The following is a 27,919-nucleotide window of genomic DNA, read 5'->3' on the forward strand; positions in this document are numbered from 1 at the left end:
GAAAGACTGTGATAGAGGATTTTATCAATATCGCCCTACTCTACATTAAATTATATATTTCTCATGTATTCTCTATGCATATTCCATGGTTATGTAATAAAGCATATATCACTCAATTTTTGTTGTATGGTGTTAATTGCATGCACTAAATAGAACTGGTGTTATCGATCTCAATCAAAGTGGTTGAGGCACGTAGTTTCACTGACTTTCCTCAAGGGGGAGCTCTAATACATTTGCTTACCTGTCATTGTGCTATCAGGGTATGAATGTGTACGGCTAGCCGGCTGGTATCTTTGGCAATGTTGTCATTATCAGAATGATATCGCAGCGGGACAGAGGAGAACTCGCTCGGTTTTATACTGTCACGGATCCTAAAAAGCACCAGAAAGGCTATACTGTGTACAAAGTCACCGCAAGGGTAAGTGAATGGAGGATGACAGCAAGGCTAATGCTAGATGTTGTTAGCTGTGGCTAGCTGTGTAGCTTGAGCTATGCTAACTAAGCTAATATGATGCAAACACAAGTAACGTTTTTTTTTACCTCTTGAGGATTAGCTGGCAATGGTAACAGCTTTTGTAAACGCCATAGACACATTCAGACTTGCTAATAGTTTTAAATGTTTTCTTTATTTTACCCACAGGGGTTGTCTTCCTGCTAACTTACATTAGCCAGATTAATTGAATCCGACCTAAACGCTGTGTTAACCTGGTGTTAACCACTAGATAGCTAACTAGCTAGCGTAGTTAGTCGCATATGTAGCGTTACGATAGACGAACATTAAGGGCGTAATGTTAAACATCTTTAAGTACGACAAAAATCTGTCCAAACTTTAACATTAAATAGAGAGCTGGTTCATATTGACATTCTGTTTTGAGGCAAGTTTCCCAGAGAAATGCCTTGAAGTAAGTAATGGAAGTTGTGAGGCATCCTAATGGCCAAATCAGACCGTTTAAGCTGGCATGGAGAAGTCTCAAAGCCTGGGTTAACTTCATAACCTAAGTTACACATCAGTGTCTTAAATACCCTTTATCTATCTCACAGGGTAAGGTGCTGCCAGAGTCTGAAAATAATTCAAGTTAGGCGAAAAAACCAAGACATATTCATCAGCGGTTTTGCATAATTAGGCTTAAATCTGTAAGCATGCCCCCCCGTTCCATTTTGATTATGAAATGAACAGACATATTCAATTATTCATCCACACTTCTGTCAGATCTCCAGTTAATCAGTGTGTGGAATGATTTTACAGATATATAGGAGCGCTCCAAGTTTCATAGGTCTGGATAGACAGACTGCTTGCCTTCCTGCCTGTTATGAATGTTGGTGATGTCTCGTTCTTACACTCAAGCCTTCCGTCATTCCCTGTATAATGCACTCATTGTCGCACTTGGAGCTGTGTCCCCGCTCATGCTTGTCCCAGCCTCACAAGAAAGTTTTTGCAGCAAAGCAGCATTAACATACTTTTAGATAGGAATCATTCACGTGTCCTTGAGTTTACTTCTCCCTCCTCCACACAGATCATCTCCAGGAAGAACCCAGAGGATGTCCAAGAGGTAAGACATGCAGCTGTTATTTTTATATCGTGACCTTGTGAGAGTGCAAAGCATTTGCAGACTTTTGATTTTGTTGAAAGAAAGGAGTTTGATGGAATATTTTGGAGTTTTTCCTGACAAGGTCAGAAGATAAACGCTGCTGTTATGTATATAGTGTAAGTTCTCTATTATCACAGACAAGTTGGTTTAGACCACCAACCACCAGTATAATTAGACACTTCAAAATATGCAGTTTTATAAATTGACTTATATATAAGTTGAAAGTGGCATATTAAATTTGTGGTAAGAGGCTGTGTGAGCTGTGTGTGACTCGATGTTTCTAAGATTTTATAAAGCAAAGCTTTGTTTTTCTTGTTCACTGTTTTTCTGTCAGAATACTGACACCGAGGTTTTTTATAAAAATCAATGCATGACTGTTGTATCTTCGCTCAAAACAAGCGTTTTGTCTTTTACAGAACATTTAACTATTCATATTTCACATAACTTACCCATGAACATGTGGTATTAAACACATGTATTGGACACACACTGAGGAATGCAGTGTAGCCTGGAAACAGCGCTAATGCAGAAAGGATGATGTCAATTACTGCATGTCTAAGAGACAGTTAAAGAGTTTGGCCTGGAAACACATACCTCCATTCTTGAGCAGTGCTCTTGCTTGGGAGTGGTGCTCAGTCCAGTTTTTCCAGCAGCAGCTGGCTTTTAGCAAACAGTTTGCATCTCAACATTGGGCCATTATGCTTTGCTTTATCCCACTGAGTAAGGAACTACTTCATCCAGGTTTGTGAGTGAATGTTGTGACTTATTGTAAGTTCTTATGCACAAGATGGCCTGACATGATTTAGCTTGTCATATAAGTAAGGTTGATGTATGTGTTGCATTAGAGCAAAAGCTAACATTTGACTCATGATAGTTTCAGGCTATGGAGCTCTATAGTTAAAGTTTTTAAGCCTTTAACAAAACCTAATGAACATTTGAACGATTCAGATATTTTAAGATGTAAAAAGTGATCGTGAGAATCTTTTACAGACAAGTACAAAATCAGGTGACTCCTTGAAGCAGTGTTTGTTCTGATCCATTTGGTGAAGCTTCATTCATCCTCAAACACTAAACAACAGATTCCCCATGTCTTCCTCCTCCCTATCTTCATCCGTCTCTCTCTTTCTGTAGATAACAGTATGGAAGAGGTACAGTGATTTCCGGAAGCTTCATCAAAACCTCTGGCAGCTGCACAAGAATGTTTGTAGCCAGTCGGAGCTGTTTCCTCCCTTTGCCAGGGCCAAAGTTTTTGGTAAGAAAGTGATTGATTCCCCCAAAACACATTTAATTGAAGCCCTGATAAAGATAAAGAGACCAAAGGCATGTCTTTTTTTTAGGTGTATTGAGCCTTCTCCCCTTGTTTGATTTATTCATATATTTAATGGTCTTCTGGTACTTTAACATGTGGCTGTTAGTGTTAAAAAAATCTTCTCTATAAGAGTAGAAATCCTTGACATTTGAACCCTGGAGAGGTAGTGATGACTCTGCCCTCTGAAGGCAGCTCAGTGTTACCGCTCAGTCACCTTGACTTGGTGTGTATGCATCTTTATGTCCACGTATGGATGTGCAGGACGTTTTGATGACTCAGTAATTGAGGAAAGAAGACAGTGCTCTGAGGATCTGCTGCAGTTTTCTGCCAATATCCCTGCTCTCTACAGTAGTCAGCACATCCAAGATTTCTTCAAGGTACCCTGACACACGCATACACAAACACAAACATACTCCCAGAGAGACTATGAGCTGCAGTGTTTTTAATTGCTTTCAAGGGGGGTGAGGTCCACGACGGCTCGGAGCTCATTGGACCAGCTGAGCCCTTTTCTGACTTCCTGGCAGACAGTTTATCAGACTGCAGCTCTGACGGTAATGTGACACAAAATCTCTTACCCTTAAATTACAATGACTGTTAATTTACACTCGCTCACAGATGTTCGCTTGTTTTTTCAGTTCAAAGAGACATCAGTGGTGCAGATGATTTGACGATCACTTCTGAGTATGGAGGTAAAGTTTGTTCATGCGTGAAACAACACCCAAATACATTAGCTCTTATATTTTACAAATCATATATAGACTTATTATGGGGTGAGTTTATTCTGTACTCTACTACTACTGTATCTGTGTGTTTTGACCCTAGTATTGTTTTTCTCTTCAGGCCCATCCAGTGACAGCGACCTGACCTCCCTGGCTGTGGATACAGACTCATTGGCTGGGCTGGATGATGGCATGGCCTCAGGCCGCACCTCCCCAAACCAGCCACAGGGGGGAGCCACCAACATTAGCAGCAGCTGCAGTCCTCGCTTGCCCTCCCTGCATGAACGCCGCACCCCATCTCCTGCCCCCGTCCCTGCCTCCTCAGCCCCTAACCCAGAGGTCAGCTGGCCAGGCCGAACGCCGCTCTTCTCTGGCAGCCTGAAGAAAGCCAGTGGTGGCAGTTCTAAGGACGTGAAGTCTGACTATCTAGACAGAGCAAGTGAGCTCATCCATTTGGCTGTACAGAAGGAGAAAGAGCAGGACTTCCAGGCAGCTTTCTCTTGCTACCGCAGCGGAGTGGATCTGCTGCTGCAAGGAGTGCAAGGTCAGTTTGGGACAGACTAATGTTTCTCTTAGGCCAGTCATCTCCACTTAAGTGCCATTTCAAGAATAAAACAAAAATACATCTATACCTACAAGAGCTGTTTTCAAATCTTTCTTTACTCTGGTTCCCAAAGTTAAAGAAAGGAGGGACAGTTTTTGTAAGTGCACATGCAGTATAGCCAGAATCATTCAGTTCTGTTTTAAAATTCCTATACTTGATGAAGTAAGCTAAAAATAAATACATTTAACTCCACCTCGAAAGTAAGCAGACTCCCTGGGTAGCTCAGTGTTTCACAGGCAATACATCTGTATGAGGTATGGGGTGGTGGAGGGAGTGGATAGATTATCAGATTATCAGCACCCCAATCTCTAAGAATCTCTGCCAGTGACCGGGACCTTGCACTTTATTACAGAAACTTTTAACCCCGCACTTATAAAAGCTGCTTCGTAAAGAAAAATCATTGATCTCGCCCACCACTTTTCAGGTGAGCCCAGTCCCACGCGGCGAGAGGCGGTGAAAAAGAAGACTGCAGAGTATCTGATGCGTGCAGAACAGATATCCAGTCAGCATCTGAGAAGCAACATGGGTCAAGGATCAACACAGACAGTGGTGAGTGGGAGGGAAATGTTGTTGGCCTGCATGCTGTCTGTGTTAGATTATGCAAATGTACTTTATACATATGGATCCACCAGGGTCCTCAAACCACTTGAGGCCGTATATCAGGGTGCTTTTGTGTTTATTGCTGATGAAAACATCACAGCAAGCCTGCACTGAAAACTGTTAAACCTATCTTTTCATCATGGACTTGGCAGTCCAAAGTAATTGATATTTTTATAATACAATTTATAAAATGACACTGAGAACAATGTAAAAGTGTGATTAACCTACAGAGACTTATCATCTGAATCTGCAGCTCCGCTCTTCTTCACAGAGCTTTATTGTGCCTTTCAGCTTATTGTTTAGCTGTCTGGCCTGCAACTTTACTGTTCTGGTTCACTCTCACCCCAAATGGTAGTGAAAGTTGTGGAGCATTTAGCAGCTAAAAACCCAGATGTGTTCTCAGACCCCGTTTACATTTAGGGAAAATGCATATGTTTTCATGCGGTTTGGCCTCTTGTTTACACGCAAACAGTTTTTTTTTTTTTTTAATTTTTAAAAACTCCGGCCAAAGTGGAGATTTTATTTGTCGGAGTGTAAACTGGGTTACACGGCGTTTTAGGTTCCGAAACGTCACAACATGCGACGGAATACTTAACATCATGTGAGCGACCTTGTTTATGCTCGTGCTCATAGGTTTGGCATAGTTATGATGCGCTCAACGGCGTGTTTATCTGGGTTCATGTAAACGACAACATTTTTGAAAACGATGTTGTGTGCACGATGTTATTTTTGAAAATGGAGGGGCCAAAATATCCGTTTTCCAAAATACCCTGCTACGTGTAAACGTAGGCTTGTGTTTACCACTATATGGTACCACAATATGGTAATTTGGTGTGTAGCTTTGCCGATTTGATTCCCGGGTCGGGCCTTTCTGTGTGAAGTTTGCATGTTCTTCCCGTGCATGCGTGGGTTCTCTCTGGGCACTCCAGCTTCCTCCCACAGACCAAAAACATGCTCATTAGGTTAATTGGTGACTGTAAAATTGCCCCTAGGTGTGAGTGTGAGTGTGAATGGTTGTGTGTTTGTGCCCTGCGATTGACTGGCGACCGGTCCAGGGTGTAGCCCGCCTCTTGCCCGTTGACGGCTGGGATAGGCTCCAGCACCCCCCGCAACCCCGAAAGGGATACGCGGTATCAAAAATGGATGGATGGATGGTGTGTAGCTTGTGTCTGCTGCCCTTAGGTGGCCAATAAAAGGCTATTGTAGGTTTAGAGAAACAGATGTGAGTTAGTGCTTTCCTGAAAGAACAATTTAGTTCTTAGTTTGTATGAAACATCATCTGCCTGGTGATAGTCAGACTGTTTTGACTATTACACAGACTGTTGCTCTTTTTCACGTGTTCCTTGGGTCACATGTTTTAAGAGGTCACAACACATACAATAATGAATATGATCATATTTTAATGATGCTTTTTTCCTCCAAGGCTTTGGGGGCGCAGTGCTGTCCGTCCACCAGCAGAGGAGGCCAGCAGAGTCCATCTGAGGAGCTGAGAGCTTACAGAGTGTTGGGGGTCATAGATAAGGTAAGTTGACTGTTGAAAAGTCTGGAAGTTCTTAAATGTATTACATTTATAATCATAATCAATATTTTGTCTTTTTTGCTGAGAGTGAGTAAAAGATATGAGAAGACAAAAATTGATCAGTGTTAAATTTTTCACCTTATTTGATCAGAATTTTCCCCTTGAATGCTATAGTACATTCAGAAAAGAAGAATCCTTCAGATAAAACCTTCATTTAATCAGGGTCCTATCAAATAGTTCCACTTAGGTCCGACAGGCACTCGTTTATTTAATGATTGCCCTGGACCAGATAAATGCGGACAGCATTCATCTTCAGATTTCTCCTCCTTGTGTCCTTTCCTTCTTCAACCATCTCGTTTATCTGAGGCAATAAAAACATAATGGATTTACTGGATGGTATGGTAAGGGCTGAGTGTGTGTATGTTTAGCGTCAGTTATGACTACCACAAGGTCAGTTTAGGTTGCTGGTCCTCTCAACCAGCTGCCGGCGAAGCAACTTCACCACTCAGCCATGAAATGACTTGGCAAGCAGCTCATAGAGCGGCACACAACATTGAATCGATGATGCTCGTCCTCCACACACACACAAAACCCCAAGGAAAATGTTGACACCATACCAGCATGTGTTACTCCGCAGAGGTGCGTACAAAATCCGCAATATGTCAGAAACAAATCAGACACAGCAAAAAAAAAAAAAAAAATACACAGAAGCTATGCTATCCAGAAATGACCCGCCTCTCCTCTCCTGTCTCCTCCTCCTCCTCCTCCTTCCTCCTTTCACTTTTAATGGGGACAGAGGGGACAGATGGAGAGAGATCCTCACCCTACTGCCCCCCCTCTGCCCCTCTTCCCCACCTCCCCCCTTCCCTGATGTTTGTGTCTTAATTATATTAGCGCCCTGGCTAGCACTGCCACTCTGTTTACTCACAGCTCCATTCATATCCATTTAGCCTGCACCTGTTTGGTCCCTGCCAGGGTCACATGGAGAGAATGCACCCACAAAACGTACGCAGTACGCACAAACACAGCCTGGCTCGCACACACATATGCTCAAGCTCTCCCCTGAGACGGGGGGGGAGCAGAAGAGCAATGGAGATGTCAGAGGGAAGGAGGGAGGAAATAAAGATATTAGGAAGAGCCAGAGGGAGAAAGTAAACAAAAGTGAAATGAGCAATGGTAGGAGCTTACAGATGAGTAGGGATTGGGACTTCCTGTAGGGATGCCACACCAGCAATTACTGTGTCCATTATGAAGCATGGCGCGGCTGTGTAGTGACATACTTTTCACGTGCTCCAAACTAAAAATTTCTCAGCACATTAAAGAAATTTTAGCATCTGATAAATGATCAAAAATGTGATTGACGAGCCATGTGATTGGCAGATTGCCCATATGCAAGGAAAGCAATCTCTTCAGACTCTAAAGATACTACTTTGTTAAATTAAAAAAAAAAAAAAAAGAGGAAAAGCAGAAAATCTCTATATCAGAGAAAATTTAATGTAATTGATAAATTACGTAATGATGAGATTAACAAAAATTGTTTTGGTTTAATTTTCTATCAATCAACCCATCCATTAATGAACTCATGAATTCAGGTGAAAGGTGTTTTTTTCTGTAGCTTGTATTGCCTTTTCCCATTTTTTTACCGTCACACTGCTGTATATTCCCTTCAGTCATTGTTATGTGGCTGGGACTTGGTTTGGTCGACACAGCAGGATCCAACCTGTTAATGCCAATTTCTCTAGTATAATTTAGGGACCTACATTTATCTTGCAGTGACCCTCATGTGTGCCCTGACCCAGTCGTTGAAAAACACTGCTCTGGAGGACATAACCACTACATCATCTTAGGCTGTGTCTGTCTGTTCATACTTGGCAATTAATGGCACTCTTCCATCACAGGTTCTTCTGGTCATGGACAAGAGAACACAAGAGACGTTCATCCTCAAAGTAAGTGTAGTGTGTGTGTGTGTGTGTGTGTGTGTGTGTGTGTGTGTGTGTGTGTGTGTGTGTGTGTGTGTGTGTGTGTGTGTGTGTGTGTGTGTGTGTGTGTGCGTGTGCGTGTGCGTGTGCATGAGCGCCCACCCTCGTTGTCCTGACTGTAAGTGTAAGTGTGAAGTGTGCCAGAAGCCCCTGTGTGTGACCGGTGTAATTGATTCTAATGGGCCTGTCCCTGTCAGCTCCTCTGCTCTCAGGTGTGAGACGTGTGCCAGATGCCAACGCACAGCACAGGCACAGATGACTACACACACGTGCACACCGCACCACACCACACACACACACACACACCCCTATACCTACACACATACGCAGCCCATGTGAACTTAACGTGTAGCGCTGATAGATTTGTGTGGCTCTGTTAAAGTCACGCGCTGTATGTGGCTTGATGAATCCAGTGACTTTGGGTTGCCATGGGGCATAGCTGGCACCTCTTTAATGAGAGGTTTCTCCTTTGCCACACTCCCTTCCTCTTTTTTTTTTTTTTTTTACGCTTATTCTACACAAACTCAAACACTCACCTTCCTTGTCCCCCTCTCATGCCCTCCTTATTTAGGTTAATTTTCCTTTTCACCTCTTGTCCTTAAATGCACATTTTTTTTCCACCTTTAATTACTCACCTCCTCCTCCCCTCCCTTCTTATTGCAGGGTCTAAGGAAGAGCAGTGACTGTGGGCGGACCAAGAGGACCATCATGCCTCACTCTGTGCCCCACATGGTGCAGCTGAGGAAGTTCATCGTCTCTGAAGATTCAGTTTTCCTTTTGCTGCAGTATGCTGAAGGTAAGCCACACACATCTCGTGCTCATCAGTTTCATCCTCCCTCTTTTGTCTTTTTTTGTCTCCCAACTGTCTTTTCCCCTCCTTTGCCTGATCCCTCTTCCTCTCCTCTCCCACCCCTCTCTCTGCCCTTGTTCCAGACAGATGTTTGATAGAGATGGGTGTGTGTCACAGGTCATTATTCTGAATACCAGGTGGCGCCATGCTTCATTAGCTATGCCAACACCTGGGCCTCCTTACATCCCACTCACTCTAGAATGTGTGTGTGTAGCTCATGTGTGGGTGAGTGCGTACAATGAAATGCAGCCATATTTTTTAATGCCCTGTAACCTATTCAATCTGGCGCACTCTATAACCACCCTGTGCTACTATTAGTGGACAGTATTGACTATCATATGGGGCTGTTCGACATGATCTAATAAAGCTAATCAAATGCCAGAAAAGGCATAGTTTCACCACAGTTGCATCTGATTTCTGTGATTCAGAAACTCCAGCGTTGCCCCTTATGATTCTATAGTATGCTCTTAGCAACTGATGGGCTGAATGAGGATAGACAGGCAGACGGAGGGAGGCAGTGACCTGAGTGACATTGGACAAAACAACATGTGGATGGTTTTACTTTCTAAGCCATCGAGCTGCCCCGCTATCATTATCATCACTGTGAACTCCCTATCCATTCTCATCACACACAACAGATGCTGGCTTCCAATTGCTCACACTACAGCTGTGTGTGTATCTGCGTCTGTGTGTGTGTGTGTCTGTAAGACAGAAACAAGTCAAAAAGCTAACATTACACTGGGAACCTAAAATGCCCACCAACCCCGTTGATCCAAATTGGCTCCATGATGGCTGTTTTTATTTGCCTTGGTTACTTGTTCCTAAGTGGAAACTAATGACCCTTTTTCCAAAGCATCCCAGTAACTAAGGAGCCCTAGGAACCAAAGTCAGGCGCTAAAAGTCTCTTCTGTGTTTTAACACCATCTGAAGAACTGTGAATATTAGCAGGAAGTCATCCACCTTGGAAATGGTGACAAGTGGTTCCTGCGTATTCATTAAGTATTCAGTCAGTTACCAAAAGCAGACAACTAAGCATTGGTCCCAAGTTGCCGATTACCAATACTGCAATTACAATTACAAATTAATTTGGTGTTTTGCACCACTAAAGCATCATTAAAGACTGAAATTATCGGGGCCTAAAAGATGACTCCTGTGCTTTTTTTCCCCCAATAGGGGCTATTCTGAATAGGGGCCATTCTTGCTACAGGCACATTCAACATAGCAGGTTAATTTGATCCTGTTTCTGTCGTAGAATATAATTGCATTTAAATAACTTTCATCGTGGTTTAAATATCAAAACACAATCCTCGTCCCTTTTATTGGTGCGACTTGCACCCAGTGCTTGCTTATTGTGTGAATGAATGTTGTACACAAACTGTAGCAGCCTGGAGACTTGTATTTGACCAGTCAGCAACTTTTACTGCTGCTACACCCAGAGCAGGAGCTTTTTGGATGATGGAAACTGTGGCCTGTTCTAAATTTAGACCAAGGTTCACTCAGTTGAAACACAGGTGAAATTGCTGAGTTCCTAAAAACATTACTGGAAAAGTTCCTGCTGTGGGAATGTGCTGTAATTATCCACAAATTGCGCAGCTTTCTCTCTTAATTTCCCCTTTCCCTTTTTTCTTGGTGTTTTCTACTTCTGTTTCTTTCATGTTTAGGCGGGAAGCTGTGGTCTCACATTGGAAAGTACCTTCGGAATTCCAGCCCAGAGGAGAGCTTTGACATCCCTTTCATCCAGAAGAGCCACACTGTGGCTGTACACTCGCCACAACATGCCATACCACAACTGGATGTAGATTCAGCCAGTTCTGGTTCTGGACCGGTTGCTTGTTCTGATTCTGTTTCAGAGCTGCAGAAGGAAGGGGAGGACCTCATCACGTCTCCTCAGAAAACTGTTCTCCTTCCAAGGCTTATTGAACAAATTGGGGCCCAGTCAGACTCTGGAGCCACCTCTGAGGAAGAGTGCACCAACAGTTATTTGGCACTTTGCAACGAGTATGAACAAGACAAAGTAGAACCAGATGCACTAGAGGAGGAGGAAGAGAGGAGCGAACAGGAAATGCTGTCACTGGATGTGCCCATTGAGACGACCACCACTTCCTCGCGTAGCCGCTCACTGCTTAGCAACGACAGCCTCTCTTCACCCATCAGCTCTCAGGAACTTGGCTTTTTCACCGAGTCGTCCGAGAAAAGTGGCAACACCCTTGACATTGAGCAATACCGCGGCGAGGGACAGGAGCACAGTGACGTCTTCAGTCCTTTGCCCTCCCCTGCTGTGCCTCTGTCTTTGGATCAGTCCAAACACACGCCTATGGAGTTTTTCCGTATTGACAGCAAAGACAGTGCAAGTGAGGTGACCTGTCTCGACTTGGGAGAGCAGCGGCCCCCTCACAAGCCGGTCCCCGTCTTTTCTACATCCGACCTGGGCTCGGACGTCACTGAGGATCTTCCCGAGCTGGCTCAGGAGGTCAAAGGCCACAGCTCGGAGCTTTGGAGGTTCGACTGTAGTGATAAAGACTCCAATGAATCAGTGCCTGTCATCTCATTTAAAGAGGCAGCAGTTGAGGATGAGGGTCACCCACCAGACCTTTTGGTCAACCTCCCTGTAATGGGTGGGACTGTAGACTGTTTACAGGAGGAATTAGAGACGTCGGGCGTGTGTCTGGGCCTCGAGGCCACAGCCTCTCCTCAGAAGTTTATCCAGCCTGATGTTTTACAGCTTCACAGCCAGTCTGAGGAAGGGGAGGAGCAGCCGCTGGAGCAGGAGCTGTCATCTTTACGTACAGCCCCTGCAACATGTGACACCAGTGCTGCATCTTCCTCTCCCTTCAACTCACTGTGGGATGACTGCAGCTTGGTGTTTGGGCAAGAGGCCTCTGACAAAATGGTGGTTCACCCTGCATGCCAAAATAATGACCTTCCCCTTGATCTTCCAGTTACTGACTCGCTTAATGAGAAACTAGAGGCCAGTACAAGAGTAAATACAGACTTGGCTCCAACCTCCTGTGGCAACAGCGCAGCCTCTGTCCCAGCCACAAACGGGACTGAGGCCTGTGCGGTGGTTGAGAGTTTATTAGGTCTCAATGGTGAATCATCAAGAGTTATTAGAAATACAGGTGGCAGCGAATTTGATAAAGAAGTGTCGCGGCTGTTTGCAGAGCTGGACGAGCTGTCGTTGGCTGCGTCCCAAGCTCGTATCCCGGAGGAGTTTGTACGATGCTGGGCCGTGGAGATGGTGGCAGCGCTGGATTCTCTGCACCAAGAGGGCATCATCTGTCGAGACCTGAACCCCAGCAACATCCTGCTCAACCACCAAGGTTAGACCTCCACAGCTTTTTTCATGGCACAGCGCTGGTCACAAGAATATTTTGTTCTGTAAAATTCCACTGTTTTGTCGTCTGTCACATAGATCTCCTAAACTTAAAAAAAAAAAAAAAAGACTCTTCTTACAATTTTAGCTGGAATATTGTAAGCTACATATAAATTCAGAGCAGCATTACAGTACAGTTTAAATTCAGACAGTTAAGGCTGAGTTTCCTCTATCATGAATGGGCTGAGGGACTGCAAACATCTGCTCAGAAATCTTAAACAAGGGATTCATATATTTAACAACAAAAACATGCACCCAATGACAAAAATAGGGACCTTCTAAGTAAATCTTGTTATGCTTTGTGAAGATTTTGATGTCACCTTCCAAGAAACTTGATTTAGAAACGTCATGCACTGAACAGAGGCTGCAGGAGGAGCAATGATTTACAGGTGGTCTATTGAGAGTTTTTTTATTTACTTATTCTTTATCATTATATTTGTTCTGCTCATATTTCTCTTACAGCAAGCATAAAATCACATCTGTCTGAAGCTGCTGTACTCTGTGCATGTCATATTTTTTGGCTTGTTTTCTCCAGCAAAAATGGAAGAACTTGAATGACATCAAGAATTTATTCCTGTCTTAGAGCAGATAGTCTTTGACTGAGGGAGTGTCTCTGTAGTCAACCATGATGTTTTCTATCTGCTAAAATGAAGACTCTTCCAGAGGCGAAAGTGTTGGTTTACCGGGAGGTCACAGTTTCCCCCTCAACTTCTTCTTTTGTCGTCCTACAATCATCTCTCTCAACCTTGTTATCAACAAGCGTCTAATTAGCTGAGTGGCTGTTTTCGTCTCCCTGGTGGTAATTATTGTTCTAAAGGGCCCATCAACGGCGTAGTGTGGTGCATCAGTCTGGCTAGCCCAGGCTAATGGCCACGGCTACCTAATGACACCATTAGTTCTAATGATAGCGTTAACGGGTAGCCGCTAAACAGGAGTAATCGCAGGGGCTGCGTGCTTGAAAAGCTCGCGGAGGGATGTAGGGAGGCAGAAAGGAACGGAGGAAGGAAGTGCTCGAAAGGTGAGTAAACAATTTGAAAAGTAGCGAGTCAAAGTGACAAGTAGCCAGTCAGAGTGACACTTGACTGTGTGGGGTTGACGAGAGGCAGAGCACGATATGAATGTTATACACTTTGAGCTGAACACTTTCCGTCTCTTCCTTTCTCCTCAGGGCACGTTCAGCTTACCTACTTTTGTAGCTGGAGTGACGTGGAGGAGTCCTGTGACAAAGAGGCCATTGCCAATATGTACTGTGCACCAGGTGAGATATACATATACATGCTGCATACGCTTTATTTCTATGATGTCTCTTATGCACTCATTCTATACTTAATTCATGAGGAACCTCGTTTTGTGTGTGTGTTTGTGTGTCAGTTCGGAGATTTGTGTGGGGTTAATTCTATGCAGGCATGTGGGGCCATAAGTAGGCCACTTTCCCATGGTCACAAAACCCTCATTCATAGCCAAGCATGAATAATCCAAGTGTACAGAGACCACTCTCGACAGTGGAAACACATGAGCACTGGTTCTTCTTGACTCTCTGAGATCGACAGAAATCCATATGCAAAGGTGCTTTTTCCAATTTTCGCCTAAAAGAACGTCATCTAAAGGTTTCATCCGGAAATCCTTGTGGCAGTGTTATTTTACATTTCATGCACACAGTGGTTAATATATTGAGGCTGAATTAGAAATATCTTGTTTTCCTTGCATCACTGTTTCAAGAAGCAGGATCTTGTTGCAGTCCTGTCGTTGTCCTGTAGAGTGTGCTGTTGTGCAACAGTGAGCCAGTTGTGCGGTAACCTCGTGTGTTGCCCCCAGCAGGCTTGTGGCAGCTCTGGCATGCTGTTTACAAGCTGCCTAAAACAAACTGCTGCTAGACTACAGCACCATGTCCCTACTTAGCACTTCTGTATGTGTGGTGGGGGTGTGTGTTTGCGTTTGTTTGTGTGCGCATGCATTTGACATCTATAGGCGGATGCGTTTTCCAATATGTTGCTGCTTTAAGCACATGGCTTCACACTCCGGCTGTTGGATGGATTATGCCTGATGTGTTTAATTACATCTTTCTTAAATATGCAGGGTGGATAAGTGTTAGCTTGAAGCACTGGACACACTCTGAGACGTACACAATGGCCCTCACACCCATTCACTCTCCCACGCACTTATATTATCACTCATATTCATCCTCTCTCTCAAGCCACGAAGGTCACTTCAGATTTAAATCCTCCTTGTGACTAGAACATAACAGTATGCCACTGTTGTAATAAATCTGAAAGCAACAAATGCTCTGTCTAATATCCAAAGTGTGCATTTTTATTCCCTTAGCAACAGCATGTTTAAAAGCCTACTAATGGAAGTAGAAGCACATAGAGGCATATAGTGGCTGGCAGTAGATGACCTAAAGACACAGCAGTAAAGCTCAGCACAAGGAGCTTTATGCATAATGTGGCTCAGAATCTAAGTGCTAAACCGAGACATGTTTGCCACTCAAGTCATTGTGTAATTAATGCTGTAATTTTCTTGTTAATATATGTAGTGAGAGTTTTTTTTACACTTGTCTAAGAGCATGGATGTTTGGTTTGAAAGGTGACATTTAATGTGCTGGACAGTCTTGTCTATTTAAAAATGAATTGGGTTTTCAAATTAATTTTTTTTAAAAATGTGCACTTGACTTACAGTTAGTTATTACAGCACTGTTAAGACAGTCCTGGATAATAGTTGTTTTCCCCATCAAATCATTTATTGATTATTTTTTAAAAAACTTCTGTCCTCAAATGTCATACATACACATACTCAGAGGTGAGAAGCTGTATATGTGTTACTTTATAAATGATAGAAATGATTCATTTAATTTCATAGCTGTTGAGGTTGATCAATGAATGCGTTCAGCGCTGTAAAATTGAGATGCCGAAGCTGGGGGAGACAATCAACTCAGAAACTCGGCTTTATGTATGAGTTGCGTGTCATCTGCAGAAGCTCCTGTCGCAATTGGATATTTAAATGACATTTGGGTGGTGTTTATATTCAGCCCACACTAGTATTAAAAACAGGTTTATGACTAAAGATGCCCAGTAAAAACTGTGACATGTCAGGGAGAAAAGCCAGGAACTGGAATGACCTCAGCCCAGGTGTGAAAGGTCTTGTCAGTTAAACGACCGCTGCTCCCATGTGGATCAATGGATGTAATACATACAAGCAGCCAGCAGGGGGTGTGTTAAGCTGTTGTTAAGTGATAGTGCCACTTCAATATCCACTGACTGTCCTACTCAGCCACTGGCAACTTTTTCTCTTTTTCTTATGTGTCTCTTATGTCCACCTTTCTTTGTTGTTGTTGTAAATGTGGGTACACACTTATTACAAAGCAGTGGCATTCACTTATTCTGCTTGCTTGTATTTAGCTGCTAACCCTACATTTGGTCCACGCACATATCTGTAAATGTATGTGCTTGTGAACACACACACACACTAACGCAGAGGTTAGTGAGTGTGTGTCTCTCCTGCCCTTGTTATGTATTGCTGTTTATCCAGACAGGGTCAGCTCTAGCGATGGCTTCATTCCTGATGACAGATTTATGACTGTTTGCCAGAAAGCTAGCAGGGCGCCTGCTGTGACCGTATGCGTGTGTGTATGTGTGTGTGCGTGCAAGAAGAAGGGAAACATGTTTTTTAAAACGCACACATTCACACCCAAATAACACGGGAGTGGTCTTGGAAAATAATGTGGCGGGGTATTCATCTATTTATTCTGCACTTCTGCTTATTGACTTTCTCACCATTTCATCACTATTCACAAACATCTGATGGCTAATGTTTTCTTGTCTAATAAGGGAAGAAAAAATGCTGTCGAGTGACCGTGACGCAACCTAATTTGAGCAGAAATGGGAATTGTTTATTGTTCTGTTGAGAGGGAAACAAGGCCGAAACCGATTATCTTCAGTGTTTAAGAAAAGGGAAATTCAGTATTCTTCCCCTCTGAGGTAACTGAGGACTCCATCATCATACTTGTGTTTTGTTTTTTTTTTTACCTGCTCTGCTACGGCACGATCTAATGGAAGATAAAGTCTAGTTCCCCTTTCGACGCCGAGCTGTCATCTCATTGTTTGAAAAGCTTTTCAAGTAAGAAACTGCGCCCTGAAAGCTTCTATTTTATGATTTTATTATTTTTATCTTCCCTCGTAGTGAAGATGAGTCATTGTTTTAGTGTTTAAATACAGAACCTTTTGGTTTTATCAACAGTTGGCACCATTTCAACCGAGCCTCCCCAGCTCATAAGACACACACGCATACACACAGTCTTGGAACATTGCACACCAATCCCTCCTTACTTCCTACCTGCGCACACTTTACTTCCTCTTTCAACAATGACTGTCGGTTAAGTTTTTAGGGAAGTCGGTCTAAGAGGAGAAGAGAGAAAGTTCCTTATGGCCCCCAGGAGAGAGGAGATGGAGTGTGATTAAGATACAAAGCAAGGGGGAACTGCATTGTTGAGGGGAAAGGGAAGAAGAAGAGGCCGTGAGGTGAACACGCCGTATTGTTGTATCTGAACTTCTCAGTATCCCTTTGTTTTCTTAGAATTCCCATGATTCATTTTAAAGTTTTTCATGTGCTGTTCAAGAAGGCACGTTAGTGGAGGTGTGGTCGGATTTGAAAATGTACACATGGCACAGTGTAACAGTGGGGTATGAATGACCCATGGCCTGTGGTGTGGATCCAGTTAATTCTGCCTTCCCATCCTCTTTCTCTCTATCTCCCTTTCTCCCTGCCTCGCTCTGACAGAGCGGTAAGTGTAGCCAGCTCCACTGTACTCTCCCTGCAGCTCCTTAGACATTAATCCATTGTGATGACATCGACCTTGCTCTGAGACGTGTGCGTGAGTGTGTGCGTGTCCAGTATTTCCCCTCCAGCACATAACTACGCAGGTATCACTGGTCCGTTCAATGACGATCTTCTCTCCTTGGCTGTCAAAACAGTAGTCCTGGGGAGCCCTGAAGACTGGTTGCTCAGTTGGCTGTGTGTGTATGTATATATGTGTGTGTGTGTGTGTGTGTGTGTGTGTGTGTGTGTGTGTGTGTGTGTATACGAAACGTGCAACTCGTATCATAGCCCTCTCTAACCTTAGCTGCAAGAGAGCCGCGCAGACCCCTGGAGTTCCCAGCAGCCTCCAGGAGATGAGGGTCTTTGTCTCTTATGCTCCCTCAGCTGAGGAGCCTGGTCTCTGGGCACACACAGCCGTGACCCCGGGTCCCGGCCCTGTGGAGAGAGCAGAGGGAAGCTGAGCGGCACAAGAGGCCATCTGGTACCCAGTGGAGCTAGCGCGCACACACTCTCACCAACACACTTTTGACTGTGGCATCACTCTTGGTTTCTGTGTCTTACTTAAAGCGCACACACAGTCCCAGTAGCCCTCCATGGAGCTGGCTGTCAGACTGGCTGTGGATCAGTCTGGGGAACGTGCAGCCGAACTGAAGGTGGACAGACCTCTTAAGAAATGCTCATCTTGAGATGGTGTTTGTGGTCTCTATGTGTGTGTAGTTTATGTGTTTTTAAGTGCGTTTAGACCAAAGAGGGAGGATTTTAGAAAAGGAAGAGGTGGTAAATGATTAAGAGCCTTTCATAAGTTTTGGTTGTCAAGACAAAACCCTTAATGACAGACTGCTATCAGGGTCTGTGGTAACAATTTGTCTATTTGATAATTGTTTATTTGTTACTTTTTTCAATAGTTTTTAACAGTGTTTTCAAGCAAAAGGTTTGCTGCTTTTCTTTTTTTTTAATTGTCAGCTAAAAATCAGTTTGGACTGCTCAACAGCTAAAAAAAGATATTTGATAAGATTACTTTAAGCTTCAGTAAATTGTGACATTTTTGATTCATTCTTCCTGACAACGAGGAATCGATCAGCAGATCAATTGAAGATGAAAGCGAGTCTGCCGGGTAGATTATTTTCAGGAGCGAGAAAAAACATACTATTTGTTTTCAGTTGTTCCTGCTTTACATTTCTTGGTGTGTGTGTGTGTGTGTGTGTGTGTGTGTGTGTGTGTGTGTGTGTGTGTGTGTGTGTGTGTGTGTGTGTGTGTGTGTGTGTGTGTGTGTGTGCGCGTGCGTGCGTGCGTGCGTGTGTGTTTGAGGTCAGGTCATGCAGATGGTGTGAAGTTGCAGCAGACGGTTTCCTCAATTTAACTGCTTTTTTATTATGCAAATCACCCTTTTATGAGACACACACTTGTTTGTGTGTGTCTGTGTGTGACTGTGTCCATGTTTTTGTGCTCATTTTGAATTGGTTGTGTCAATTCAACGAAACATTAAATAATCCAAGATGTCAGTCTGATGCTGTGTTTAATGTCGAGCGTTTAAAAGCAAGACACCTAAAATGATGTAATCACCTAAGGGCTCCTCTGCGTTTAGCCTCGAAGCTTCAGATCAGTCAGTGATTTTGATTGTTTTATTATTCACTAGTTTGCTATTCCTCCCCGTGTTCATCCCCAACACACAAGCCATATCTCTGCTTGTTAATTCATTGATTAATTCAGTGTCCTCCTGCTCTTCTTTCAGAGGTGGGAGGTATCAGCGAGGAGACGGCAGCGTGCGATTGGTGGAGTCTGGGCGCCATCCTGTTTGAGCTCCTGACAGGCACGGTGAGTCAAAAAGTACACAAAAAAAACTATCTTTGTTGCTAAGGTGTTGTGGGATGTCTGTAGGTGTCTTGGCTTTCAACTCTCTCACACTCTTTATGGTCGTGCCAGGTTGTGTGTGATTCTGTGCGCGTGTCTGTATGTGTTTGAGTAGAGTAGAGTTTGTTGTTTGTGGCGTGGGAGTGTGTGTGAGGTGCGTCTTGGCTGCTGTCTCTTACCCTGGTTCCTGGGGAGTGCCAGGGGTGTCGGTGTGACTTTCTCCCCCAGCCTGAGCTCCATCTGCTGGGCCAGGGGGTCAGCTCTCCCTGGGCCTCTTTGCTGGCTCCTGGAGCAGCGCTGGGCTTTGAGCACGCCAATCCGAGGTCGGCGTGGAAGGTGAAGACCAGCGCAGCTCTCAAGGCGCTGGAACTCGGCTGGTCCTGGATCAGGGCTATCTGAGGGACAGTCTTTTAAGATGGGGGGAAGAGAAGAGCCTTTTGATGCTTTACATGCACACACGCTGATTTTATCTTGCTGTTCTCTTGAAGGACAAATACGCTCACAATGGCACACACACGACACCCATTGCAGGTGCAGGAGCATCCCGTCAATTTTTCATCGTCTATTAAATTTGAATAAATTCTAACTGATTGCCAGTGGGCATATTTTCATATCAGCTATCAGTGATTCCCATCAATGGCCCAAACATGAGTCGGGGTGTTAGGTTAGTGCTATTATGTTGAACAATACACACCCACTTACCTGGGAAAAAAAAAGTCAGTCACACAGATGTCTCCTTTGATGATTATGTCTGGGTACAGTGCTGGCAAGTATACACACACACAGGCACACATAGTGTCTCTTGATCCTTGCAGGATAAGATCTTGCCTGGAGCAGTCTTGACTGGGGCTAGGAAGCCAGCCAGAACTCCCGCAGCACGTATCGAGAGAGAGAGAGGGAGAGGGAGAGGCAACCGGCCTAACTGATGGAGGAAACACACAGGGTCTCCCAACACAAACAGTTTTCTCTCGCCGCACACGTTCGGCTCCAGCATTTTCACTTTGTAGGTGTTGATGCACTGAAAGATGTTCCGTTGCAACATGTAGTGATTACGGTCATTATTGTCAATTATTTTAACGATTGGGCTGCAGTCTGTGGTTAGAAAAAGCACATGCAGGTCTTGCGCTCCCTTTCTCTCACTTAGGAGATTTTTTGGGGGGATTTTTTTCATTCCTCTGTGAGTGCATCAATTCCTTGTAATTGACAGTTTGACCTGCTTATATTTTACTCTAAAAACAAATACAAACGGCTTCATGCTTACTGCTGCTTGACTGTTGGCCCTTCCAGTAACGTCGCTCAGTGTAAATGATGTATAATGTATAAACATGTCATTCTTTCTGTGACACACACAGCAGTTCCAAGAAAGAGCAACAGTAGTTGAGTCACTGCCTTGTTGTAGTTGGTGTGATCAGTGTTGTTTCAGTTGCTCGGGCTCTTTGGTCTCCTCCTATTTGTCCAGTCCTGGTGCTCTCGCAGTGACCTTTGCTCCACGGGTGTCAGCGTATCTGTCCCTTTAGCACTCGGTTGTCTTTGTTTTCACTGATAGTTATCTCTTCTTTCCACCCCTCCTTCCCTTTGTATAGTCTCTGCTGCGGTGCCATCCAGCAGGAATCGGTCGCCACACCGCTCTCAACATCCCCGAGTCTGTTTCAGAGGAGGCCAGATCTCTGCTGGAGCAGGTGAGAGTCTGCTGGGCTGCTGCCAGTGTGTGTGTTGATATTTCAACTTTTCAAGAACAGAATATAATTTAGTGGCTCACTCATATCGAATTTTTTATTTTTTTTTTTAAATCTATTGTATGCAAAAGTCACATGACAAAAAATGAACATGAGTAATTCACTGCTGTTCCTAAATGGGGAGTTTGTGATTCTTGCATGAGGCACGCTATTATTAAAGTAATAATCATTTAGATTTGTAGATAAATTAAAGTTACTTCTCTGGTTGGTAAACAAAATAATAATTCAATTTTGACAGAGCTTAGCAAAATATATATATGTGATATATCTAAAATTACCCAGCTTTGGCAGAAGATGCACAGTAAGTAATTTCCTACAACAGCCATAGTGATTTGTTTGAAATTAACACACTCGAAGACCATTGCCATGACCTTCTACAGTGGCTCAACAGGCCAAAAAAAAAGGGTGTTGCTTCCAAAAAACTGTATCTTCATCAACAAAACTCGCGAGTAAGAGATGTCACAGTCCTATTAAGATAGATGAGTGATGTCTGGGAAGTGCAGCACGGACATGACAGCAGTGAGACCTCCTCACCAAAGATGCTAACAACCAGACCTCACTGTAACTATGTGAACTGACAAAGAGTGGATGTATTTTTCTGACAGATAATAACAGATAAGCGCACATCCTACACATAGAGCTTGACCCAAGCTAATGTCTTAAAGCCAATTGCAAATCCTCAGCACTGGTAATCTTTAGATGTATATTAATGTGGTTAGCATGGATTTGTTTCTGCCTGATGTGGCACAAATCTGCCATGAATCCGGTGTGGTGGTGCTGCAGACGCTATGGCATCACTTATTATTCCTTAAAAAAGTATTTTGAGTGCATGATGACTGAATTTGTATACACTTAATTATTCTCTTTTGGTCTCTGTCTTGTCCTCCCATGTAGTTGCTCCAATACAACCCAATGGAAAGGCTGGGGGCGGGTGTGGGAGGTGTGGACGATATCAAATCCCACCCTTTTTTTGCCAGAGTGGACTGGTCCAAATAGACGCCATGCATTGTGGGACTGCAGAAACTAGAGTTGCATGCTGGGAGACTGGCTGTCCCAAATGAACTCATACAGTAAATACAGATACTGCATTTCTGCACACATCTCCCATTTTGTGTACTTGTCTGTGTGCGTGCGTGTGTGTGTGTGCGTGTGTGGAATTTGCCAAGAAGCAGTATTACCTTCCTTGTAAATTGCTCATTTCTTTATCACATAAAGGGTTTACTGTGCAACCTTTTTGGTGCAGGGAAGTTAAAACAGTGTGGTGCAATAATTTCTACAGCAAGTGCTGGTACCGAGTGATGATCCACTACAACACTGTTGCTTTTACACTCCTCGTACAGTAGCTGTAAGCCAAAATGACACGACGGAGAGCGCGAGGTGACGTTTTTGTGTTTTCATTAAGCATTGCATGTCTGCCATTCAAACTGACACAGACCTAAGTCACCTCTCCTGAAGACCCCCGTGCAATACACTCAGTTTATCGCCATGTATAACACTTAGATCATTCCTCATGGAGCCCGCTGAGATTAGCTGTGAATGAGACAGGTTGAGCTTTTCATTTGATGCAGAGATTGTGTTTCTCTGATCTACACACAGATATGACATCTCATTTCCAAAACACTGACTGCGTTTACATGTACAGTAATATTCCACTATTATTCCGAATCTGACAATATTCCCAGTTTTACGTGCGTCATGTAAACAGCTAGTCGGATCCTCTAAATCGGGCCTTTTTCTTAATGAAGCTTTTCCAATTAAGACACGTAGGTTATGCCGATATTATTTGGGTTTTAGGAGCATTCCTTGGACATGTATACAGAGCATGCAGAATACTTAACTGCAGTTTGCAACACACAGCGTCTTCCCTGTTTACAGTCAGCTCTGTGCGTCACATAGCCAACAGTTTGCACGGCTGTGGTAAAGACGCATGCACAAAAGGAGAAATGCAGCGACTTTTAAATGTCATGAAAGACTTTGATATCACCTGGCAGCTTTCAAGAAGGCGGTTGACTCAGAGTATGCACAGCTGCATGTAAAATATTAGTGGAATATTCTTTTTCATGAGCCATGTAAACGTAGTCGTGAACCCCACGCCCCACCTTAACCCCAACCCCTTTTACTGCCAACCAACCCACATATGCAGTAATAGAGATGGACACTATGCAAGGTAAATGAACAAAATACTATGAGGTAGGAGGTTTTTGTTGTTTAGTGAAGAATTTAGTTGTATTGAAATTGAATTATTTAATAGATCATAGCTGGAAAAAGGGCAAGTTTAACAGAGAGTGTAATCTTTCTCCCCGTGTGGACAGTGAGTGTGTGTCATTCATTCATTCATTCAAGAAGGAATAAAGAAGGATGAGGCTTGGACCTCACATTTGAAACCAGCCCTTTTACAGATAGTACTTGTTTTTATGAATATCAGAGGAAACTCTGCACTGTACAACACTGCATTTTCTGCATGTAAGAACATGATTTATGTAATATATTTAATACAATGAAAAATCTATGGAACAATTAATAACATGTCCTGTACATATACCTTTGAATAGATGAGCTGAGTGAAAGGTACACCCAGGTCTTGAAGCCTTTACCATGTCCAACATGTCAATCACTTACTGCCTCACCAATCAAATCTTTTCATTTGATTCTGTTTGTTTTGCTAACTTGCCACACAGACCTTAATGCTGATTTTGTAATATGAAAAATGACTGAATCATGTGGTAAACATTTGCGTGGTCACACTACATGCCATGTATCACTTCTTGTATAATGGGATGAGACTTATTGGAGCCTATAGTAACAAATGCATTGTTATACATTTCTCTGACAATACACAGATAATCACTCTGTTTTACACCACTGCACTGCAGATTAATACATGTTAACTGGCAGGTACTTTAAATTACCAGGTCCATGTTTCACATATTAACCCTCTTTATCAGACATAAACATCACAGTGGAATCAGATTTTTTTTTTTTCTTTTCTGTTTCCTATTGAATGCTCACTCTTGTCTGTGCTGTATGTCCGTACTAGTCTGTCAGTGCACTCTGGATAACAATAAACACACCTGGATCAGTACATCTAGTGATGCTTGTTTTGTAGATTCACTGCAGAAGGAGGCGGGAGTGTGTGTGTTCTGAGGCTACAGCCGCTCTTATCAGCAGTACTGATAATACTCCTAGAAAGCCACTGTCACTCCTGCTGAGTGTCACCGTGACAATAATATGAGCCAGCACACATGCACACACACACACACGCATAGCATGATAAATCTCAAGCACTCATTGATACACATGCAGTAATGGTATGACCAGTTTCCAGTCTTAAAAATGTTTGGATTATTTGAGAATAAGTTTGAGAAACATAACAAAGCAGTTTTTCTGCTCTATTTCTACTTGCCTATTTAATGAGCAGTTTTCGTCATGATTGACGTCCGTTGACTCCCCTCATGTTACATCGTTGTAAACACCGAAACAACTTGAAGAAGATTTGTATTTCTGGCAAAATTCTAAATGTTGGCCCGCTTGGTAGCTGGAGCTAGCAACTGGTTAGCTTAGCATAAACACTTTTTATTTGTATTTTGTTAAAACTATAGAAAAAACTTAAGTATAAAACAACAATTCACCATTTTCTGGAGGGGTTATGTGCTAGTCTTATTATTCTAGTTCTGGCTCTCCAGCAGAGACTCCAGAGACTTACTGTTCCTGGCAAAGAAGTATTCCAACACGTAAATGAAATAAACAACCACAACAGAGTTTTAGAGATTTTGTTACTGTTGGGCAGAGCCAGGCTAGCTGTTTCAAGTCTTACTGCTAAGCTAAGCTAACTGGCTGCTAGCTGTAGCTTCGTAGTTAGTATACAGACTTGTGGACTGTTGAACCCTGAGAAAATTTCCAAATTTTTAAAAAAAATATTCACATCTTGCGTGATTGAGCTGAATGTGAAGTCATTCGTGGGATGTTTCCATCACCTGAAATGACACATGCTCATCTACAAACACACACATACACACACACACACACACACAGGTCAGGGGAGCTATTAGCAGTGTCGGGGTGTATCCCCTCGTGTCAGCCTCACCGCCACAGGGTCAAGAGTCTGGGCTGATTAGTGCTTGTCATAAGACCTGTCTCTCATTACACACACACTCAGGGCGAGAGGTTCACTTCAGCTCAGAGAAGAAACCTGTCAATCTTACTCAGCGTTCATGTGAGATGTGCCTACACTGTGTTCCCAACAGCCGCAGAATCCCTCCAAGCTTATTTTCTGCTGCTGCACATGAAGAAGTTCTTCCACTCGTCATTCAAATTTGTCTGATATGCACTTAAACAGCATGTGATACAAGCCTTGAATCTATTTCCTTGTGTAATGCTGCTTTGTTATATCTAAAACTCTCAAAAGTGGTCATTGGTAAATATACTCAGGTAGTGTGTCTAGATACTTAATGCATAATTCAAAAGGGAATATTGTACTTTTTACTCCACTATATTTATCAGCTATAGTTACCTGCTATTCACAGATTACAACCTTACATAAAAAAGACACAATAAGCTCATAAATTAGCTTCAATACATTGTTAGATATTACACCAGGAGTTTAAAAAATTTATGTATGAAAAAATTTTGTAGCAAAACTTTTATTTTTTCTTCTTTCCTTTCCCATTCTAGTAGTAGTAGTAGTAGTTAAAGTATTAGTTTTACATTTATTTGCTTTCTGGTGGACAGAGGATGAGAAGATTGACAGGCAGATATTGTTAGCACTGAGCCATGCTAGCTGTTTTCCCCTTGTTTCCACTCTTTATGCGAGCTAACCAAGCTAGCCAGCTGCTAGCTGTAGCCTTAACTTTACAGATGCGAGAGTTGGATAAGCATATTTCCTGAAAAGTTGAAGTATTTCTTTAAAACTAGCTCATAATCAACTCGAGAATTATTTGCTAGTAATAATCCTGTACTTTTATGCTGCTGTACGAGTAGTTTTACTGAAGAGAAGGATCTGAGTACTTCCTCCACTGTCTATTTGGCGCCGCACACACAAAGAGCCAAGGTGCATGTATTTTATATACAGTGTGTGTGCGTGTGTACAAAGCCACAGGGAAGGATCCGTCTGGTCAGAGGCAAGATCAGGAGGACACGCCAAGGACTCCCATGATGCAATACAGGCCTCTCGTTCTGAGGCCTGAAAGCGTCACCCAGACCTGCAGGGTGAATTGACCCCTGAACCCCTTCCGCAACTTCCTGGACCTCCCTCTCTCTTTCTCTGTAGTCTTCTCCCACCTCTCTCTCTCTCTCTCTGTCTCTCTCTCTTCAAATGTGCCCCCCCCCCTCGCACCCATCGCTTTCACACACAGGCACCAGCAATCGGGCAGCAGCCAAATGGCCTGCCCTCTGCTTCATATTGCTGTTGGTCAGGTTTTGTTTTTGTCTTTGACGGTTTGACTTTCGTTCACAAAGCCCAGGAGGACTCCTATAGCCCAGGGACGGACACACACACACACACACACACACACACTCACACACACTTGCGCCAAGCTGAAGAGTTCCGCTCTGAGACCCCGGGCATCTTCTCCAGCTTCTGTCAGAGCCATGATGTCATTATGAAGAGACACAATGCCTCTTCACTATCCCCCCATACCCCGATACAGACACACACACATCTTTACCACTGCACACACACACACACACACACACACACACACACACACACACACACATGGTCAACAACATTAGAAGCAGCACATGGTAAGGTAGAGGTGAACAGCACTGCAAAACAGGCAAATGTGTAAAAAGATTCACAAGGATGGTTTACTCCAGTGGGGTTTTCTTTGAATCCAGGCTAGCTCATTGATGTCATCAGAAAAGTCAGAAAATACATTTTGTCCACTCTCCGCCCACTTCATATGGTGGGAAATGTGTGGTGTAACAGACAGGAGCAGCTGATGTCCAGTGTCATCCTCAGGGAAGAGACCATAACCAAACAATATCAATAAGCAGAGGAAGAACAGAGCCACAAATAAAAAAACACTGGTGTTACAAAAGCATCGCTCAGCTACGACTCATAGCACAAATGTGTATCTTCGAAATGCATCATCAAATCCGCTGACATTTGTGTTTAAGAAAAAGGAAAGTTTATGCAAAAATAGATCAAAATATTCCTCCCAAGTATCATCTGCTGTACCTACAGTAAAAAAAAATAAATTGATAAAAATCTATTATATCTTAGCAGAAGTGGTTCACCCCAGATAAAAATAAAGGTCTTATTAAATCTCCTCTTGGTCTGATTTTAATTAACTGCTGTAATACTACTTGTCACTGCCCCCTTGCCTTGGGCTGTCTCACGCCTTAATCTGATCAGATAGTACAAAGCAGCTCTGTCTCTTACCTCAGCTCCTGCACTACACTGAACCAAATGAGGCTCTGCAGCACTGATGAGGTAACTGTGAGAGACAGTTCACATGGAGTCACGGAGTCACTCTCAGTAAGTATCAGTGCCTGTAAGCGCAACCCCAAAATTAAGCTCAAATTTGCCTGAAGTGGTTTTACAAACAGGGCATTGACCTATGCTGGTGCAGCTTCATTAGCCGTATGGTTTCATACTGTGATGCTCTGCTTTCCTGCCTCAATGCAGCAGGGTCGCTGTGAGGTCACAGGAAACATAGGCTTTTGAGGTCACATGAAGTCACCCTAAAAATGTTGTATTTAACATGCGTGGCCTTTGACCCTTGAATAAGAGTGATGCATTAAAAAAACAAACAAACAAAAAAAACATGAAAATCGACTGTACCTTTTGAGGCATTTATTAGTCTGTGGTTGTTTTCCTCATAGATATTTAAGAAGTCCAGTGCATAGGGAAAAAAATCACCTTATTTCTTGATCTTTACCAATGATTTAATTCAACTGACTGACAAACCTGCTGACTCACTTCAGCAGAACATCTGTAGCATCGCTACGATTACACCTGAGAAGAGAATGATTGAG

General features: G+C 43.2%; 1 protein-coding gene across 1 annotated transcript; it reads left to right on the forward strand.

The window, feature by feature from the left end:
- Positions 1 to 243: 243 nt before the first annotated feature.
- Positions 244 to 24,030, forward strand: rps6kc1 (ribosomal protein S6 kinase polypeptide 1). Its single transcript, XM_070987230.1, has 16 exons — positions 244 to 418; positions 1,515 to 1,550; positions 2,721 to 2,841; positions 3,160 to 3,275; positions 3,356 to 3,449; positions 3,534 to 3,587; positions 3,739 to 4,161; positions 4,646 to 4,770; positions 6,245 to 6,343; positions 8,239 to 8,286; positions 8,983 to 9,115; positions 10,831 to 12,489; positions 13,711 to 13,800; positions 19,087 to 19,169; positions 20,789 to 20,884; positions 21,836 to 24,030. Exons 1-16 carry the CDS (start codon positions 317 to 319, stop codon positions 21,935 to 21,937), a joined length of 3,381 nt encoding a protein of 1,126 aa, XP_070843331.1. The 5' UTR covers positions 244 to 316; the 3' UTR covers positions 21,938 to 24,030.
- Positions 24,031 to 27,919: the final 3,889 nt, after the last annotated feature.

Source organism: Chaetodon trifascialis, chromosome 19 (assembly GCF_039877785.1).
Source record: "Chaetodon trifascialis isolate fChaTrf1 chromosome 19, fChaTrf1.hap1, whole genome shotgun sequence".
In the NCBI taxonomy this organism is placed as follows: domain Eukaryota; kingdom Metazoa; phylum Chordata; class Actinopteri; order Chaetodontiformes; family Chaetodontidae; genus Chaetodon; species Chaetodon trifascialis.

What these genes read in the sequence shown, in the direction of transcription:
- rps6kc1 (XM_070987230.1), top strand. Translation starts at nt 317, where the DNA reads ATGATATCGCAGCGGGACAGAGGAGAACTCGCTCGGTTTTATACTGTC. An exon ending in AAGGATCAACACAGACAGTG is followed by an intron (nt 4,771 to 6,244) that starts GTGAGTGGGAGG and finishes TTTTCCTCCAAG; the next exon opens with GCTTTGGGGGCGCAGTGCTG. An exon ending in TTTGCTGCAGTATGCTGAAG is followed by an intron (nt 9,116 to 10,830) that starts GTAAGCCACACA and finishes TTTCATGTTTAG; the next exon opens with GCGGGAAGCTGTGGTCTCAC.